The following is a 21,033-nucleotide window of genomic DNA, read 5'->3' on the forward strand; positions in this document are numbered from 1 at the left end:
ATGCCAAACCTTTTTTTTACCAATTATAGAATTCTTCATCAACACTGACTATTTACATTCTCAGCCTTCCCAGCACAGCTTCTTTGGTAGATAGGAGAGATGCAGGATCAAAAATTAACTAATGTTTCCGAACTCCCATATGACACTTTAGCAATTTCCTCTTTTTCACTGGCTAACAGGCACCACCAATATGTGTCTCCCCATGTTCCTGTGGTTTCTTGACAGAACTTCTCATATCCCAGATAAGGATGCTGAGAGCTCCAAAGCAGCTTTGGTTCAACACTTGAGAAATTAGCTAAAACTCCTACTACAGCCATGAAATTTAGCATTCTTAGCCTATGTCAAGTGTTGTGTACAATCACAGATCTTAACCTGTGGTATTTTTTCATCCAGCCATACTTCACAGCTATTCAGCATGTCTCCCTCATGGACAACCGCTGCTCATAATGACCTGTGCAGCAGGACTCTCTAAGTGGCATGAAGTTCTAAAGTTTCCGCCGTTTTGTATATGTATTTGCAAGCAAGTTAGTATTGTGAGCTCTTCGGCTTAATATGGTGTGATAAAACTTGTAGGCTGAATGTGATTCTTTTTTTTTTTTTTTTTTTTTTTTTTCCTGCCCAACCAACAGGATTGGAAACAAAATTTCCTTAGTTTCAATTAAATTCTTGTGAATACTGCTTGCTTGGAAGGACATGGAAACTGAGTGTGCTGTGGTATAGAGGCTTGCAGGCATGTAGAGAAAACGTGTTTGTAAGGGGAGACAGGTTGAAAAAATCCTGGGGTAGATTTACATGTTTTCTTTCACATTTATCTCTCTGTGAGATAAATGCACCCTGTTGGCATGTGCTTATGATCCTGCCATTTCTTGACTGAGATATCCGTGAGTCATTCAGAAAAGAAAAGGCATGATTGAAAAGTGCTAATTGAAATAAAATATTTGCATACAATAGAGACATGGCATCTGCCTGAGCTGTACATCCTTTTAAAAAATGCAGCCATACGCAATTTTACAGACTTCACCTTATTTGTGAAATTTGATGTTCCCACTGATCATGTCCAATGATTTGTTCGCTACGTTTTGGCAACTTGGTCTTGTCTTTCACATTGCCTTTCCACATGCCTCATCCTGAGGCTTCAAAATTCTGCAAAATTCACTTTGAAAGCTGGTGGAGCTTTTTATATGCCAGTAAATTCTTACTCAGAGCTGCTCTGATGGGGGGTTTACTGCCATGTCCAATGCCAGAGTCCAGTATAGATGAAGAGGAGCACTGTCTTGTAGGTGTCAATATGGCCTCTTGTCACTTCTAGCACAAGAGACAGAAACTTGAGTGCTGTCTTAGGTCACAATCAGGTGGTCTAAAGTAATATAGCATTTGTTCATGGGAGTGAGAGGGGAAACTCCAGAACTTGTTGGTTTTATGTGATTAGTTGACTACCACGCCCTTATTTCCTATGTTCAGGTGAAAAGCAGCTATTATTCCTAGTCCTTTTCTCCATGTCAGAACCCAAGAGATAGGTGAAAAACAGGAATTAGGTTAGTGTTGTGGATTACAGTACACAAATCAGTTGCAATGTCCTGCTTTGATTTATGATCACCATGCCTTACGAGTGCCAAAGCTGCCTTTTAAAATTAATGCCTATACATTATTTTCTAAGAATTGTGGTGGAGGGGCTCTAGTAGTCAATAATCAGTATAAGAATAAAGGCCAAGGGGATGCTTGCAGAAAATTTAATAGACTTATTTATTTCTGAGATTATCATCCTGTTTGTTCACAAAAGGTAAAAATAATTAAAAAGTTTAACCAGAGAGTCTCATCTCTCTGCCCCTTGGCCTTTTCCCCCTTACCCCTACATACCTGTTGAGACACAGCTTTTTATCTGATTCATCCTACAGGTTGCTTTCTAGCTAGCCACCCACATCCTTATGAGGCAGATGAGTTGATTAAGTAGAACAATTTACGTGGGGGATTGCCTGTGAGTTCAGAGTGCTCACTGTCACATAGAAAAGAGCAATGTTCTCCCTGAGTAGATGCAGCTAAAGATGATGTAAGGCTCATGGTTTCTTAAGTGTTATAACCACACTGAAAACTGAGTGCTAGCAGTGGTGATAATAGTGTATTTCACTCCTGTATTTTCCTACAGGAAGAATTATCACAGTCTGCTTTGAGGTATGTAATTGTTGCTGTTCTCCATGTTGCCTGATATGGAATGTTGAAGTTAGATGTTACTATGGTGTGTTTACTGAAAGCTGTGTCTACAGGTTTATTACATCATCATCAACAAAGCCATCATCAGCTACTGTGGATGCTATTAATACCCCAATTTTAAAATTAATCATATGTAGTGCCTGTACATGCGTTACAGGCAAGGGTATTAGTGCTCATCTAGTAGGGTTCACCCCCTTTAGCATTTCAAAGTGAGGTGGGTTTTTTTGGTTTGTTGGTTGTAATTTTAAAATTTTAAAAGATTTAGTGGTTTTCTTTCAGGGCAAGTACAAACCTCAGACTATTGTATTTATTTGAAAAATGTTTTTAAACATCAGCTGTTCTCTAGAACAAGTAAAAGGAAAAGAATGCTGCTGGGTTTGTGGAGGAAAAAAGTAGATTGGTCTTGGAATTGTTGTCCTTTCTTTGAGTAAGATTTTGAAGTGAAATTTCACAGAAGATGACCTTATGTATTGGAAGAAAAGACAGTTGTTTGCCCTGTTCAAAAAAGAAAACTGAAAAAAACTTGTGGTGACTCATTTCTTGACATGCTGTTGCATGTTTATTCATTATCCCAGTCATTCCTGCTGGAGTACTGGAGCAGGAACTGGGAAGGTGGCGACTGTGGGAGCATGTCTTTGTCAGTACATACATATCTATTCAAATTTTCCCCATGCAATTAGCCATCCTAATTTAATTCTTAATGCACGTGCAGTAAAAATAAACAAAAGCCTCCTGCATAGAAGTCTGAGGTATGCTGAAAACATTCTAGCTAAAGAGGAGTTGATGTCATTTTTGGTTGCTTTATGGCAAGCCAGAAAGTAGAATGTAGGTCCATGGAGGTGTAACGTTACGAAGAACTGTAAGTGATTAGTACCCATAGCGAACGAAGGGAGAATATGGAGTTACTGAAAAGAGTGAGTGTACCAGGAATAGCTCTGAAGTGCCAGCATTTGTTTAGAACATGTATTTTTATAGTACTTTGCTCTAAGGATGGTATCTCTGTGAAGAACGTGACTTTAGTATTTTAAGAGTGCACAAGTAGGGGCAGACGTTGTTTACTTGCTTGAATTGGGATACTTAACTTCTACTTTGCCACACTGATGCAAGTATTGGACTCTGAGCTCTGAACGACACCCCCACCCCCCCGGTACTTCAGGGCAGAGGATGTTCCTAGGCAAGAAGTCATTATTTTTTCTGTGCATGTGTGTATGCACATGCTTATTTATTTCCTCAAAACTTCATGTTCTCATTTGTTTCCCTGAAGTCCTACCTGTTTTGAAAGCTCAGCCACAACCAAAGCACCGCAATGTAACAAGCTGCAATGTGTGGTCAGAGCTGAGATACCTGTCCACTCTTAGACTGTGATGAATAAAGTGATTTGATTTTACAGTAACTGACAGTAAGAGAGCTAAGTTGCTTTATCTTGCGTTTCCTCTGCTTTAAGAGTACCTCCAGATAGCATTACCTCAGCTCCCCAGAGAAATAACAACTTGTTTTATTGTAGTGACTTGGCTGTGTCTGTACCCTTAACTTTCAAATTGAATGGCTGAGTCAGGCATATTTATAGGCAGTCCATCTAATTGGGTTCATGGTCCCATTAATAAGTAATACATGCACATTCATCTGATTATTTTTTTTCTTGCAATATCCTTGTGAAGTAGGGAAGCTTCTTCAGCCCCCAGTTAGTTGTGAGGAAGGAGATACAATTCTTGTTGTTGCAAGGAGGAGAAAATGCTTTTAATTTTAGAAAATGAAAAAAAAGAAGAGTTTTCCATAGAGTAAGAATTAAAAGCTTTTGTTAACCATTATAGAAAGGTGGTGGTGGTGGTGTTTTATGAAGTATGTGTTGTATCTCTGTAGATGTTTCATTCAGAGTGTGTGCAGCCTGGTCAGAATGAATTATAGGACAACCATCAGTCAGTGTTTCTTCTCATCTTTTTATCACAAGCTATCAGTTACTAGGTGATATACCACAAAAAGCTAACCCAAAATAATGAGAAATATAACTTGGAGAGCTGGTCAGTTGTCAGTAGATAATGTGTGGGAAGGGGACGAAAAAGTAACCAAACCAAATTATTTTTGTGAAGAAAAGTTTACAAGATAACAAGTTTTAAGTTTGTACTTACTTGAATTTGAAAAATTTGAGGAATGATTCTACAAAGGTTCTTCATTTGTTCAGTACATTTTATTTCCAGATTAAAAGCCTGTAAGGAAAAAAGACCCTAATCCATATTCAAATCTGTCAAAAATCCATATATGAAGTATTATCTTCAGTTTATTTCCTCATGGAGGGAGAAGCATTTTTGGTACTTCGGGGGTACCTGAGAAGCAGTTGTTTGAACTGCTTCTAAACTTTCTAAAACAATGCTATTTGTCATGATGAATTGCAGCCTGGGTAGTAATCTTCTAAAGTGCTAAATAATAAAAGCTGGAAACATATAATTTTTCTCTGTTTGAAAAAGCAAGACTTCTGTGAGGGCCCATAAACATAGGGAGATCTTAACTTATGCATCAGTAGGACTTACAGGAGAGTCAGGCAAGATAGTAATTTGCAAAGCATTGGGGTAATTCTAGCTTCTAGGCAACACAGGAGTTGTATCAACACTTGGGAGAGTCCATTGTGTTAAATCATGTTTTGCAGTCTTGTTGGCTAAGAAGGCAAAGAGAGGAAAGTCAACAAAGCTGTGCCATAGTAGATTATTGCTTTAATTGAGTATCTACCTTGCCATCCATTGAAGTCTATCAGAATCATAAAGCAGATAGGTGGTGAAGGTCTGTAGTTTTTTGTGGGGTTTGTTTCTTTTTCTTTTTGCTTGTGATGATGTTTTTATCACTTCTGTGCAGAGCATCTTTCTACGTGTTCTGAAAGCATCAAGGAAGCAAAGATGATAGTTTTTTAAAAAGCATCAGAGGTAAAAAAAAAAACAAACTATAAACTAGCTGTCATGTTAGAATTTTAAATAGCCTGTATGTTTTAAATTCATTTCTTTATATGTGAAAGTGAGTTTAAATGGTGCCATTTCTTTCAAAGTGACTGCATTCCCTGCATGCATTTTATTCATAGCTCTTTATTCCCCTGGTACGCATAAAACAAAATGAATTGGCTATCTTTTTACATCTCCCTTTGAATGTTCTCTAGTGACTCTGTAAGTTGCCTCTTTCTGTCTTTGTACTAAATAGCATTTGAAGGTTCTGGCACAGCTGGACTTCAATATGCAAGAAAGCTTTTAGGGTATTACAGTGTCAGTAGCCACTGAAGCTGCAAAATCTGAAACATCGAAACCTATCCTGACTTTACTGCATGTGCCTTGCACTTAAAAACTTGGATAAACATGTATGTTGTTACAAGCATCCCTGAACAGAATCGTGCTGAAAAGGAATAAAGTGTAAGTGCTTCTTTCTTAAAAACTTTTCTAATCTCTGTAACTTGAAACTAAAGACTTTGAACAGTGGGTTGGAGATTGTTCTGCAAGATAAATCCCTTGCATCACATAGCCCTGACAACTCCCCAGTTCCATCAAATTAATAACAAATGGATGAGAAGATAAGCAAAACTAATGGAGAGGTTACATTTTTGTGACAAAGGTTTATGGCCATACTGAATCTCATGTTTTGTGATATCCCTCCTCCTTCTCCTCCTCCGCTTTGGTATTTTTTTACTGAGATCTGAGCATTCCTCTATCTGAAGCTCTTCTTTGGAAGAGATATGATGAATAGCAAGTTGGACTATGTGCCTCCAAAAAGTTTCTGTGAACAACTCTCCACTCCCCCAGTAGAAATTACTGCTTTTCTGCAAGACCAAGTCTCAATTCTTGCACACCGTACCTCCACTTTCTCTTAATTGGATGGTGCTACATGTCTGAGCATTGAAATGCACTGCTGTAATCCCAACTCCCCACCTTCTTACAATTGTGTAGTAATTTAGTTTGGAACCAATCTCTGAATGTCATCTGGACCAGCTCTTTCCATAAAGCAGGGCCAGTTTACACCAGGTGGCTTAGGGCTATGTCTGATTGAATTTTGAGTATCTCCAAGGGTAGAGATGCCACAGCCTCTCTGCACAACCTTTTTCAGTGTTAGACTACCCATGTTGTGAGCATTTTTTTTTCCTAATATCTAATTGTAATTTTTCATGATTCAACTTATGTCCATTGCCTTTTGGCCTGTCTCTGGGCAACTCTTTTAATCCAGTCTTTTAAACAACCTTAATTCACAAAATTAGGTAGTCAATAAGCAGAAATATAAACAATTTACAAATTACCTCTGGTGATCTGTTCCAAAACATACCTTTTAATCAATAGTCCATGGCCAAGACAAATATACAGGATGTAGGAGATTTTGTTTTATTAAAATGAAGAATGGATATTCCAATTTAAGGATTGTGGCATCAACATTTTGAAAATAATGGGCAACTGGTGGTTCTTCTATACCTCCTGACTGGTCAGGCATATACCAGTGGGCCGCTTTAGAGGCAAAGGTGAATGTGATGACCTTGTGAGCTGGATTTACAACTGCACCTGCACTTTGCCAGGGAGGAGTCACTTTTTAAAGAAACTCGAAAATGAATCCAACTATCAACCCCTACTAGTCTGATAAATATAAAACTTTAAGTACTCAGAGAATAGTTCTCCATGCTTATTCTCTGCTTTGGGTTGATTTTTATTTTTTTTTTCTCTTTTTCCCCAAAGAAAAAGCAAGTAGTCGTTTTTACTGGTAAGAGGGAAAAAGGAAACCTGTTGTAATAATGCCAAGCTATTTCTCTTTAAAAATTATTTGGGAGAGTTTGCATCAAGAACTTGAAATTAATCAGGAGGAGAGTTATAAACCAAAGCCAAACCATGGGAAGTTGCCATATGAACATACACTGTGGAGTATATTAGGCGGCCTCTTGCCCCTACTCTGAGTATTTCAGCTGCACAAATAAAGTTGGTGCCCCTTAGGGGAGACTCTGCTGCAGGATAGTTCAACTGCAGAAAAGTTGGAGTCTAGCAGTACTCTTCTTGTATCTTGTGTGGCCAATAGCTGTATAACTTACCTATTCATGAACTTTTTAGTGCTCATGGAGCTGAAAGGTAATAGCTGCTTTTGGATTCTGCAGTGCCTGAGCCTTGGGGATGTACTGAAAGGTGATGGATGGTTTTCCTGCTGTTGTTATCCCGAGTAATTTTTTCAGACTTAGAAGTACAGTTGTGTTGTGAGGCTTCTGTTTCATACAACCCATTTTTTGCCCACACACATTTCCCAGATCTCAATATACTCAGAGAAATGAATTGTTGGGAGCTGTGAATGAACTCAGCTCTGCTTCACCCCCCATTTGTGCTCCTTTTCAGGGTGCAAAAGCACGCGTGTGTGTGTTAGGGGCAGTGAACAGATTTACATTCAAGCTCCTCTTCATTGTGTGTAATGAAAACCGCTTTGAAGTTTTTAAAACTGAGAGGTTTTTTTAAAAAAAAAAAAAAGTTTCAAAACTGTCTTGGTCCCTGAAGCATTGTCTGTTGTGGTTTATGGCAGGTTATAGAACATGCAGATCATGAAGGATCATTTAAGATCCCTAAACAGCAAATAGCTTATTTTTGCACTTTAGTTTGGGTCATTGCACTTAGAGGTGAAGGTGAAATACTGGCCCACTGATGTCAAAACCAAACTTCTAACCACTTCAAGAACTCTCACTAGTCACCCAGCCTGCAGGCCATAGTATGACAGAGCTGCAGTGGGACTGCAACATAAGCACTGGCAGAGAAGCACATCTTTTATCAGTTACGCTGCTTATTCCTTTGCATCATGAGTAACTTGAAAATCCAAGTTGCCCAAACTGTCTTGCTGCAGCAGTATTATGAATGGCTTGGGTTAACATGAATTTTAGGAAAAAATGTTGACTTCTGCTTCCACTTATAAAACTTCTTTCTTGCTAATTCTCTGCTTATAATCATGTTGTCAAATTAATTTTAAACAGATCACTTTATTTTTTGTGTTTTGTTAATGAGAGAATAGGGAAAGAAATAGGAAAGAAGATAAATCTACAAAAGGCGTATTCCTTTTATACAGAATTTCAGTCATTTTTTTTTAGTCAATTTCTATTTAGCTAAGAAGTTGAATAAGGCTTTAAGATATCAAGAGTGCTGCTTAATAATAAGCAGTTCATAGCTATTGATTTGATTATTCTTCTATACAACAAAAAAGACATAGTTATTTGGGGGATTTTGGTATCTTTCAACTACTCCTTTTACTGGATGAGTGGGCGATAAGTTAAGCGTTCATTGAGAGTTAAGGGTCTGGGGGGAAGATGAACTGTCATACTCTCCTAGAAGGTTACCTGGCATTTTTGTAGATAAATAGATTCTTCCCCATCTCCTTGACACTGCACAGCTCCCCCAAGTTTTTTAGATTTCCTAAAATCCCTAGGATTATTTTTTTTCCAGTGTGTTAGGACTTCATAGGAATGCTTGGCCTATATTCTGTATTAGATTTAGCAACTGGAATGTTATGCTTTACATGCTTGTTCCTAGGGGTTGAACAGTTTGTTTACTGAGATGATATAAGTGATCCCAGTGGTTTTTATTGGCAGTAGAAGGCACACTGAATATTCAAAGCAAACAGAATTGATTTTAGAATACAAAAAAGTAAGCACTGTGAAACTTGTGAGACTTGAAACAATTTCTGAGCAGTTTTTCTGCTTTGTGATTTGCTTCTCAGGTGTAAACCTTTCTCAGTGTTTAAAGAGATCTGATACATATCTTCTACTCTGATGAATCTAAAGAATCTACTGTAAGTTTTGTCAAGAGAGAAAAGATGCTTATTTTAATGTTCTAGTTAGGTTAGCCACCTTTGCTTTTATAGTGAAAGAATAATAATTTATGTTTATATTATCCTATTTCCTCCTGAGGCTTCACATAAGCTTCCCTCTTATACACCAACCTTCCAGAAATCCCATCTTCTGAAACTGAGAAGACTGTAAGAAGGAGATGAAATTTCAAATGGTTATTTATATTCCTTAGGTATTGAAGCATATTCTGCTAGCACATGCTATTTTTGGTTGAAAGATAATAGTTAATATGTTTGAAGCCCATCTGTTGGATTGTTCCAAATGACAAAACACAGATGAAGTGTCTCACAAAGCCAACCCTGTTGTGTGTTAAATTGATAGTTATTTTCAGAATATCACCACTGTTGACAACACATTGGTCAGAAGCGAGTATTATTAAGTCTGTGGGCTTGCATATAGTATTTATACATATGATAGGAATGTATTCTTGTGGAGGGTAAGACCCATATGTTTTCATTTAGATAGTTTTCAGTAAGCTTTTAAATCTTGTTCAAGATCTTGCTAAGCTTGGTTTTGAATGATCAGTTGGGAAACATCATGTTTAAAACTTTGTTCTATTAAATTAAAATCTTTTGTAGAGTTTGAATCTGGCAATTATAAAGAAAGAAAGAAATGGGTGGGGGGACAAGAATTCAAATTCAAAAGGTAGAAACCAGATCACAAAACTCATTGTAATTCTTGAAGCCATATGAAAGAAGAGACATAATGTGGTTCAGTGTATTCTTATTGTGTCCTGTGATTCTAGGAATGTTATAACTGAAGAAACTATGCTTTTCTCAAAAAAGTTTTATCATCCTATGGGTAAGCCTTACTGTGGAAATTTTTACTTGCCCAGGAATGTATTTGAAATGTACTATATTAGGGATTAATCCAGCAGTGAAGATACTGAGTATATAGAAGTCCCATGCACGTAAGGAGTCAGATTTCTTTTTAGTATTCTTTGAGGCAATTCTGAAAGATGTTCAGGATCTGAAAACCTGGCACTGAAGTACTTTTGACCAAAGATTTAAATGTCTCCTTATTTTCTGTCCTTTTCTAGTGATGCACTGTTATCACTACCTATTGAATGGAATAAATAGACAGATCTTAAGCATATACATTCACGGTATCTCCAGAGATCAATGATGACAGCTGCAAAAGCACGGTGTCCCCACTGTACATGGGAAGAGAGTGCCAAGGTCACTCAGACTAACATGTTCTGAGTAGACAATTTCTGTTTTGTTGGTATGTCACAATTTCCCTTTGTCACCAAGTTTGTCCGAAGAGGGCAAAGAAGTATTGGATCCATGCCTTCAACACTCTTTAAGAAAAGTAATATTTTTAAAGTTTCTGACAGTCAAAGAAGCTTATTTTCCCTGCTCCAGTCATTACAGAAGCTCCTGCTGCTGTCTTCGAAAAAAGGTTTTGTTTTACGCAGTTGACAGTAACTAATAGTTTTGGATTTTTGAGGTTAGAATGGAGCATCTATCTTAGCTAGCTAAATTTAAAAAATAGTGTGCATATAGTTTCTCCAAAGCATGATCAAGAGCATCTCATTTACGCTTTCTGCTCTGACTCAATACTGTCTTTATTGGGGAACAGGTAGATGAGCTTCCTAATTCAGGCACTTAAGATAGCTGTCATAAATTAAGCTGTTTGAAAATTCTCATCTGTAGGTATTATAGATTATCTTTTTTCCACTGGATAAATGTTTAATCTTTCAGAAAGTGTGACTTGTTTTTAGCCTTCATACGCCTGTCTTTGCAATCATTTCCATGAAGTTTTTCCCCTCTCAGGTAGTCCCACTGAGCTCAGTGCACCAGTGAAGATAATTTCTATGAGTAATGTCTATAGAATCTGAGTCTATATTTGGTTTCTAGAACTCAGACCTTGATCTTCTTTTGTGTTGTGCTCTTGCACATCCCTCTTAATGAGGTCTCTGCATTGTATTTTTTTTTTTTTTAACTCCAGTCTTCCTGCTGGTCTTGCAAAAAATAATGTGCATAAGGAGAGGAAAATAGTGTGGTAATGGATAACTCAGCGCGTTTTCCTTCCATGCCCTGCTTCATTTGTAACTACTTAATCAATCCAGTATTTTATACAACCCTTTTACGTTGTTAACTTTGAATTAGAATCAAATTAAAATCCAGTGTGCATTTATCTGTGTTTGCCATGTTACTGCCCCTACACTGCACAGAGTGTCTTAACAGTCCCGCATTTTTGGTGTTGGAGATTTTAGTGGATAAAACCATGTTTTATTTTCATGAATGCCATTCTAGTCTAACCTGTACTCCAAAATGAATTTAGTTTAGCGGTCTGAGTCCTGTCCCTGGTGAACAATAGCCTGCATTACAAAACCACTGAACAGACACAAAGCTGGCAGTTTCTGCTCAGGGACACCCAGACCCAGCCAGAGTAGAGGCAGAATTACCTCACGCCCCAGGGAGTGATTTTGCTAGGTGAAGACTGAGGTCATTCATAAGGCAATAGGGAAAAGCATCTCTTGTGAAACTGGCCTCTGCATCAGCCAGGGAGAGCAGTTCCCAGTGCTGCTGCTGCAGGCTTATCGCTTGCTCTGGTTAAGAGGTTTTATAATCTGGGATCTCTGATTGAAGACCACCCCAGTTATATGTGCTGTTTACTTTGTAGTAAAATATGTAAGCAAAGATTTGCATTTTGGAGTGAAGTTTTTATCAGGTTGTTTGTTGGAAACAATATCTTAATACAGGTAAATTCCTGGTTCTGCTACAATTAGTAAGTGTTTTGCCTTTAGTTAGAGAGCTGGGATGTTACCGTGAATATGGAAGGTGCTAGCCATATGGGAAATTTACTAATTTATGTTCATTAGTGCATTATTGACTGTATCAACTATTCATTAACATGTTTTCCCAAGAGTTACTCTGACAGCAGAGCTTTAGAGACCTAAGTGGTTGTCATCTTTGTGCCAAATGGATTAAACCAAAAAATGCTCAACACTTCTCAGTAGATCAGTGCTCAGTTTCAACTGGGTCATGCCAGGTTAACAAGCCAAAGTATCAGGTTTCTTTTTTTTTCTTTTGGTTAAGAAAAAAATAAAGTTTGTTTTTGTTCATACCACTAGCTATTTCAGATCAAAACTGTGTGAGAACATTTTGATTTTAGAGCAAAGTAACACAATTTAGATTATTTCATACCTGTATTAAATTAACTATAAGTGTAAATTCAAATTAATCTAATTACTTGTATTTCATCTGCTGTGTAAATAAACCTTAAACCTCCAGTGATTACTGAATAAGGAAAGTGGTTTAACAGAAGAAATGAATACAGGGCTATCTGTCTGAATCTGCAGAGAGCCTGAAAAAATACCTGCTAAGTGACAGTTTTCCCACTGATTTCCCTGTGATGGCTCATCTTATCCTGCTATGGTCATTTACCCTCTACTCCATTAACAGTTACCCTATCACTGAAGACTAATGAAGAGGGGATCATAGATTTGTATTATCTGACTTCGATAGCATCTCACTAACCTCTAGTCTAGATCATATAAAGAGACTGTAACATTGCCATCACTCTAGAGATCATTCCTGAAAGTCAATCATCAGTCAGAGGGGACATAGGTAAAGTAATTTTGCCTTGGGTCAGGGCAATGGAGGAGATTGCTCTAAAGGTCCATTCCCCTTTACTTTTTTATAACATTGGCAGTGTAAACAAGGAACATTTTTTTTCAAAAACTGGTATAAGCAAAATCCCTCGACTGGTGAGAGGATGTAGAAGGAAGGAGGAACGTGCGTCTGGGATGTGCACCAGAAAATTCTTCAGAGTCCAGGAGCTCCACCAGCATGTCCAAGCAACCTGCCTGTACCCACCAAAATAGCAGAGGGAGCTTCCTTTTGAGAGTTTGTTCTCCTGCCTGCAGACTGGGGGAGTCATAACACACCTCTTACCTTCAGCTCGCTTTTCCAGTTTTTAGTTTTCTTCTGTAACTGCAAAGAACAGAATTAATATTTTTTTTAAACACTCCAAAAGCTTAAACTCAAGCATTGTCTTGTGGCCTATGCCACAATCAAGCCACAATCATAAAAATGACTGAGAAGTACTGGAGCAGGAAGAGAAAGAGAAGTCTTGGTCCAGCAGCGTGCACGAGTTTATTATCAAACTTTGAAGCATGTGTCAGCTGGAGAAGATGTCAGGTTTCTTTTGGATGCCTCCACCCTTTGCTCTCCTACTACATCATCCCCCTAACATCTGTGCAAAAGCCACAGCTCTGGTACACCTTAGGTGGGGTTGGGAGTCTCATTTGATAGCAGGTATTTCTAGTTTTCTCTCCATTTTGATGTACATTTAAACTGCAAAACTTGGGACCTTGTTTAAAGTTTTGGGGTTTTTTTTAATACAAGTTTATGCTGTCATGTTCTCTGACCAAGCTAACATTTTCTTTAAATTTATTTTGGACAATTTTAACCAAATTCAAGTGTGTCAAAGTTAGTAAACCCCAGTGAATACTGTGAAAATTCTCAGCTGTGGAGATGAGAGAGAGCCTGATGATGCTCCCACTGTGGAGAGGCTTACCCCTTGCTTCACATGGGAAAATAATCCTGAGAGAAAATCAGGGAACACTAGTCTTTTGGTTCTGCTATTTATGGGACTGCTTGTTTATTCTTAGAAATCCTTTGAGGGTACTTTTGTAAGCTGAGCATCTACTCTGTACAAAAACTGTCTAGATGGTCTATGACAAGTGATGTACTGCTTTGTTTGGTTGTACATGACCATGGCATGTTCTGGTTCCTGTAGTAAAATTGGTGGGTTTTTATTTCTTTCTCTCCCCAAGATTTCTTTCGACCTAGCAGAATATACTGCTGATGTGGATGGGGTTGGCACTTTACGGCTCCTAGATGCTATTAAGACCTGTGGCCTTATCAACTCTGTGAAGTTCTACCAAGCCTCCACCAGTGAACTTTTTGGAAAAGTGCAAGAAATCCCGCAAAAGGAGACCACCCCTTTTTACCCAAGGTCGCCTTACGGTGAGGATCACTGATGGTGTGTGTGTGTAGTGTCTGACTGTCTGTTCTCCCCACTCATGTCTCAGAGCTGAAGTAATTTGGGTGTGAGATTAGAATGACGATAGAGCTAAAGTGACTAGACATGTCGAGAGGCATACCTTTATGAATTACTATATAAAAAGTATTTGCTGCCATTGCCCGGGGGTTGGAAATTAGCATCTCACTTCACAAGACTGTGTTCATTCAGCTCAGAGGTAGAGAGCTCTTGTAGAGAGGGGGGGAAGGGTGGCTCTTCCTTCACAAAGGGTTGTGAGATACTATTGAAGTGATAAAGTTTCATATTTTTTGTTGCTTAAATGAAAAAATTCCCAAGAGCTCACTTCTTCCTTCATGAACTCGCATGAAATTTGAAACACTTATTAAAGCAATGTGCACGGAGGACTTTGGTGATAAAGTTTCAAATCAATTTGAGTGTTAAGGCACCAGATTTTCGCTTTTATTCCTCCAAAGTAATTTTTTTTTTATTAGCAAAGGTCACCACAGTGGCGTATTTCACACGCTCTGGCTGTGTTAATTATATTGTAAAAGTAAAAGTGCTACACTTCAATATGCATAAGAAAACAAGTGAGAAAGTGCTCTAACCTTCTTGGCTAGTTCAGAGGCTGCACAGAAAAGGAGGATTTTCCCACTCAGCTGCTGTTTATTGGGCTGGATATTTTTTCCATATGAAATGTGACACATAGGGAATGAATCAAAATCCAATGCACTCTGCTGTTGAACCGTGGACTTCACCCTGTGTGTGTGAGAGATATGTTTGTGTGTCTGCCTGAGCTGTGTACAAGCAGAGCAGATATACATAATGCTTTAAATTATTTTTGTAGGGGCAGCAAAACTGTATGCCTACTGGATTGTGGTGAACTTCCGAGAGGCCTACAATCTCTTTGCTGTGAATGGCATCCTCTTCAATCATGAAAGCCCCAGGAGAGGTTAGAAAATCCATGTGAAACTGTTCCCAACTTTGCATACATCTGACTGGAAAAATGAAACAATGCATCCACAGGTTTCATTTAAACTTGCCAAAATTCTGTAGGGAGGGTGTCATGACTTGTAGCCTGCTCATGGCATTTACTGCAGCCCTCCTGGTAGTCTCAGTGCCTGCAGAACAGCAGCTTTCCCTTTCAAGCATCGTATTCCATTTTGTAGTCCTCTGACACTGAAGGGAAGCTTGTGTATCTCATTTTGTGTATTGGTGCTCTTGACAGGCTAAAATATAACATCATAACATCCCTTAATTTTCTTTCCATTTTGATGATAAATTAAGGCTAAAATATTAAAATGACACATTAAAAGGCAGGTTTTCTAACATACAGGTGGGCAACTGCATAACATGCAATTTCAGGTGTGACTTGTACTCAAGATTTTTGCTTGCGCATAAATGTCAAGAGGCAGAAATAATAGACCCTCTAAATTCATAAGACTAAAGAGAGTAGCCTGGTATATCTTGAAAAATTTGTGGATTATGTCCTATAACTTCTGACAAAATGACTTTTAATACATGGCTTTAAAATGCCTTTCTGTTTAATCCTTAATAGCAATGCAACTTAAATTCCAGTTAATCATCCCTTTTCCTCTTGCAGTGCTTTGTGAACAATTAATACTGATATTTAGTTTGAATAAGTTGATTAAAAGTCTCTTACAAAATGACAGTTCTCCTCTGCTCTTAAGGTACTGTGACTGTAGAAAACACTCTAACATTGGACTTTAAATTAACACAGAAAACTGGATTCTCAGTGCAGAAGTCTTTTATTGTGGTCTGTGTCTAAATGGAAAATAAATTCAAGTTTTACAGGAAAGCAATTATATAAATTATAGCCTGGCACAAAATATAATAATTTTAATTATATTTATGCATATGAAATAGACCATAATTGCAACTCTGCTTAAAAAAAGAAAAAGAAAGAGAAAAAAGGAATCGGTGTCAATAGGATTTAAATATTGATTTCAGTCTTTGGTAGTCATAGCTATGAAACCTCATAGTAACCTGTGTAGGCAGCATTTACAATGTGTGCATCAAATACTTGGTGTAGAAGTTGTTGCATCACTTCATTGGAGCAAATGACAGTACAAGTTCGAAACTAAAAGCGAAACAAATTCACTAGATCATTTCATTCAGAAGCCCTAATACTTGGCTTTCTTTTAAAGAGTTCACTATGGTATATTCTTGGTGCACTGTAAACTGATGTCAAAATTGCTCTGTGTTATCTTTATGCAATTAAAACATTCCAACCAATATAAAGAATGAGGGTATATGCAGTGACAGATATTAGCTTGCATGATTTCTAGTACCACTAAGAGGCTACAAGATAAAATGAGAATTATAGAAACACATTTACCACTTGTGTTGCTTCCCTATAGGCTTGTGCCATTTTGAAGGAGGAAATCTTCAGTGCTTGTTGCTCTTACATTTGTTCTAGCTTTGTCACTGCTGCAATGGAGCTTCCAGTTCGAAGTCTCTTTTCAACACATTTAATGTCCCTGTGGAGAACTGAAGTCTGTGGTTTGAAGTCTCAGGCTGTGCTTTTGGTTGTGTGTATGTGCTGGGTGCAGTTTTAAGCCCCTTATGCCACAAACAGGAATCTTGTCTTAAAATTGGTCTAGGTTGGCTTCGTTCATCTTAGAGGGAGTACATGCCATGAAAGCAACTATAACCACAGCCCGGTACCATTTGCTTAGTGTTTTTATGGGAGTAAGTCTAAAAATTTATACAGAGAAGAAAATGGAAGAGAAGTCATTTTGAGGTTGGGAGGAAGAGAGGATTTCAGTGGGATTTCTAATTCCTATGCAGAGATGGTAATATACACAGAAATTTTTAAATGCCTTATGTTTTGGCCTTTTTTTTTTTATTATTCTACTGTTTTCAGAGATTGGGGTTACCTAAATAAATCAATACATATTTTATTCTAATATTACATATCATTATTCCAGTTGGCTTAGTGTTACACTGAATTGATCGAATACAACATCCCACTGATGGTGATACTAAGTGCACCTTGCCTGCACAAAACATAATGCCTGGGAATCAGTGGAGAGCAGAAGGCTGTGACACTGCCACTTGCTGAGGTGCAGAGTTGATTAGTCCTGGTGGACGGTGCATATTTTTTCCCCATATCTGAAGTGTTAATCATATTTCTGAAAATTTCTGTAAGCTTCCTACAGTGAATATATTTATAGGAAAAGACGGTGAAGAGGCAAATCCTAGTATTTCTTCTAGGCAGGGATCCATGAGGTGTGTTACTCTATAAGGCAATGTTAATAATGGTACCTGGCAGCCTGTGTTGTGGACTGTGATCAAATATGGAAGTATTTGTATTGGAAGTACCAGTACTTATGGTGGAGGACGATGAATTGCAGTTTTCTGCCAAGCACTTGATGACAGGTGGTCACTGAGGCTGAATTGAACAGACAGTTGTCAAGACTTTGCTTTACGATCTCTCTTCATACAGTGTTGAGATATACCATGGGGGCAGCAATACATGAGCCTAGTGAAAATGAGAACTGTCTGATCTGAAGAGCTGCTTCCCTGAGAAAGGAATTTAGGAATATACACCTCTTATTTGAGAATACCAGTTCTTCTCCTTAACCTCCCTGGTTTTACCTTGGAAAGGAGCACCAGTAGTTAAACTCGTGTAAGCCTGTATAATCATTGGAAAGTCTACACAGAGTTCATAAGGTTAAAGAGTGCTTAAGTCTTAATATGAGAGGTTTCCTATTTCTTGAAATTACCAAGGCTTCAGAGAAGTGTTGGCTTTGAGAAGCTTGTTTGATTTTCTACTTTTATTTTGGTCTATAAGAGAAAGACTCTAACAGGAGTAGTTCTTAAGATGTGACACTATACTGCATATCCGAACACTTAAGTTTGCAGTGTGGGCTTGCTTTTAAGTTTGATGTTTCATGTTCTGTCAGCCACAGTGACTTTACAAAAAACACCAGTGATAAATTCCAGGTTAGTTGAACCCACTGTCTGAACCTTACATTTTCATTTGGGAACAGTACAGCATTATTAAATTGCTCAAATACTTGGATCCATACTCAAGAGGTACATGTGGGTGTAATGACAGATAATATTATCTAAAATCTCCTATGGAGTAAAATGAGTGGCTATGTTAGACTAATCTTAATAAAATATACACCTATTTTGAGCCTTACCTAGTACCTTCTAATTTTTTCTTTACATTATATGTACTGCCTTTCATGTCTTAAGTCACTTTTATAGTTTTATAAGACAAAATAGTCACTTTTAGACCAGTATGTATTTTTCAGGTCACATAAATCAACACAGCTGCACCAAAGTGAATAAGGTCATGTTGATTTATGCCAGCTGAGGAACTGGCATAGTGCTTCCAGTAATGGTCTCATAATGTAAGATAAGCATAATTTCCCTTCTTTGGGGAAAAGACCTGTATTAGCAGTCTACCTTGCTAAAGCTGATTTCTTCAGTTACTTTCATCAATTTTACCCAGGTATAGCTTGAGTGTTTCCTGATTTATGGCAATACCAAAGGAGAATGGGATCTTCCATTTCTGAAGCTTTTTATTGTCTGACTATGACTCTAGCTGGAAAGCAAAATGCTCTCTACAGTGGTAGTAAGCTACACTTTGGCCTCTGTTTCCAAAAATGAACAAACAAAAGAAAACCTAAAAAACTTTCCCAGAATGCTGGTTTGGTTTGGTTTTTTTTGTTTTTTTTTTCTTGCAAGACAACATTATGAGATACCAAAGGGGGGAGGTGGTGGTTGAACATGGCTCCCAGTATTACCAGTGTGGAAATGTCTGCCCTATGGCAATATTGGAAAGGTATTTCTATTCGGTGAGATGATGGTTTTGACAGTGGAAGAGTGAGGCAATTAGCAAGTTCAGTTTTCAGGAAAGCTGGGTCTCGATCCAAGCCTTTTTTACACAATTGGAAAGATTTCTCTTCTTTTGTTGGGCTCTGGATCTCACTAATACCTTCTTTTCTGAGTGAGAAAGCAAAGTACTTGTTGACAGCATCATTTGTTTCTTCCCAGACAAGTCCTTACTTTTTTTTTCCTTAGTTCTGTGTAAGAAGTTTTCTCAGGTTTACAAGATGTGCCTTTGGATGTCTGAGATAACTTTCTGATTTGGTTAACCACTTCATTGCTTGCCTCATCTGATCTTTATCTGCCAAGATGTACAAACATGTACAGCATGTTTCCTGACACAATGCAACAGAAGTTTTGTTTGTTTTTTGTTGGGCTTTTTTTCCCTAAGTAATAAATACTTTGCCTCCACACATGACATCATTGCGTAGATCATTCAGTAGGGAATTTTTGTTTGTCTGATACCAACCCTGGTAAAGCAGTTGTCATCAGACCATTGCTGTATAGCCAGAGGGAAAGGATACAACTGCTCATTTCTGTGATCTCTTTCAGCCAGGGAGGAAATGGCTAGGTGTTAGATTGCAGGCTAAATGTTGTCAAAGTATATGTAGTAAGATTAAAATGAAAAGAAATCGTGATTTAAAGAGAATGAGGAGTGCTCTTTGCTTTTATTGTGCATCTGGACTGGGGGGGGGGGGGGTGCCAGGAGGAAGGGTTTAAGAAGTTCCCCTACTCACTGTAAATATGTTTGGGTATTCTTTGAATTTGTTTTTTGTTGCTACCTATTTTTTTAACAAGCTTTCAGTCTCTCTTTTGCCTCTGTTTCATGGAGAAGACAGAAGCAGATGGTGACATCTGCTACTGACTTTTACAAGAAATCCCTACAATCCCTACTGTAACAGCTGCTCTTCTGCGTCTCCTATAAAGAGATGTAGTCAACATCTGCCAGATCTCCCTTTCTCATTTCTTTGGTTGAGGAGACTAATTTCTAGTTTTCTTAAACACTTTCTGTGCAGGAGGAACTTGGTCAACCTAGTACTGTTGGAAATACTGGGGACCTTTGCTGGTGCTGTTTTTGCAAGTTTAGACCTTTGAAAAATGTAAGTGTGTAAAATTTTCAGTGCAGAGATATGTCTCTCATTTATTACAAAATTGCCCAACCCACAAGTATATATGAATAGCAAAAGTCAGCATAGTGTTGTTGCCTGTGTCTTGCTGACTCCTTGCTAGACGACTAGTATCGTCAGGGATCACCTGCCTTGCATACTGAAAACTTGATGGCAAGGTACCATGGCCAATATAAAAGGAGTTACTCAGACAGTTGTGTGCTATAGAGCAGCCAAGACCGTTTCATGCTTTTTAGTTTGCATGTTTCAACAGAGAAAGCATGCAGTGTCCTGAAGACATGCATTCTTACTGACTTTTTCTCCCTGCTGTGAGACTGATCCTGCTAAGTGATCCATGCAGGTGTTTTCTTATCTACACATGCATTCAAATGTCAGTGGAGATAAATGTGGGCATTAGAGTCTACTTGTACAGATGGATTTGCAGTAATATTGACTGTAATAATAGAGAATTACCAGGTAATACCTCTCTGCTATTTTACCTAAGTACACGTGTCTTCCCCTTGAAAAAGATCTGACATTACAAAAGAAGTTAATTCAGTTAATTCTGCTGATGTGGACCCTGACACTGACTAATTAGTAGCACATCACAATATATGGAGATTTTTTGTCTTATTTTTATGTTGCTAATAAGTCGTAGTACTATCCAATACCGATATATCGAGGCAATGCAATCACACCAAAATATGAGTGGGCTTTCCTCTGTGAGCTTGTGTTTTAAAAGCAGTAACAGACTTCTGAAGTAAGAATTGAAGGCTGAGAACATTTCTGTGTGCCCTCAGCTTTGGGCTTCAAGGTAGTCCAGGTCCGTGCCATGGAACTTGTCACGTATTGGAATGAAACAATCATGTACATGAACTCAATCAGGATATAAAAAGAAGTTTTTCTCAAGTGAGTCACTGGTGAAGGAAGATGTGGTGTTGAACAGCCTAATTACTGAAATCTTTGAATCAGTCTTCACAATGATAGTTTTTGGGAATCCTTACTATCTCTTAATTTTTTTTTTTCTTTTCAGTCTTGAAG

The 21,033-nt window shown here is 38.0% G+C and overlaps 1 protein-coding gene across 2 annotated transcripts in view; it reads left to right on the forward strand.

Annotated features, from left to right (window-relative positions):
* The window catches only part of GMDS (GDP-mannose 4,6-dehydratase), a 422,743-nt gene that overhangs the window by 151,792 nt on the left and 249,918 nt on the right, over positions 1-21,033 (forward strand). For both annotated transcript variants that reach the window (XM_074899592.1, XM_074899591.1), the window contains exons 5-6: positions 13,818-14,010; positions 14,871-14,975. In XM_074899592.1, the coding sequence (XP_074755693.1) occupies positions 13,818-14,010; positions 14,871-14,975 (298 nt within the window). The remainder of the gene's footprint in view (positions 1-13,817; positions 14,011-14,870; positions 14,976-21,033) is intronic.

Source organism: Athene noctua, chromosome 2 (genome assembly GCF_965140245.1).
Source record: "Athene noctua chromosome 2, bAthNoc1.hap1.1, whole genome shotgun sequence".
NCBI classification, from domain to species: Eukaryota; Metazoa; Chordata; class Aves; order Strigiformes; family Strigidae; genus Athene; species Athene noctua.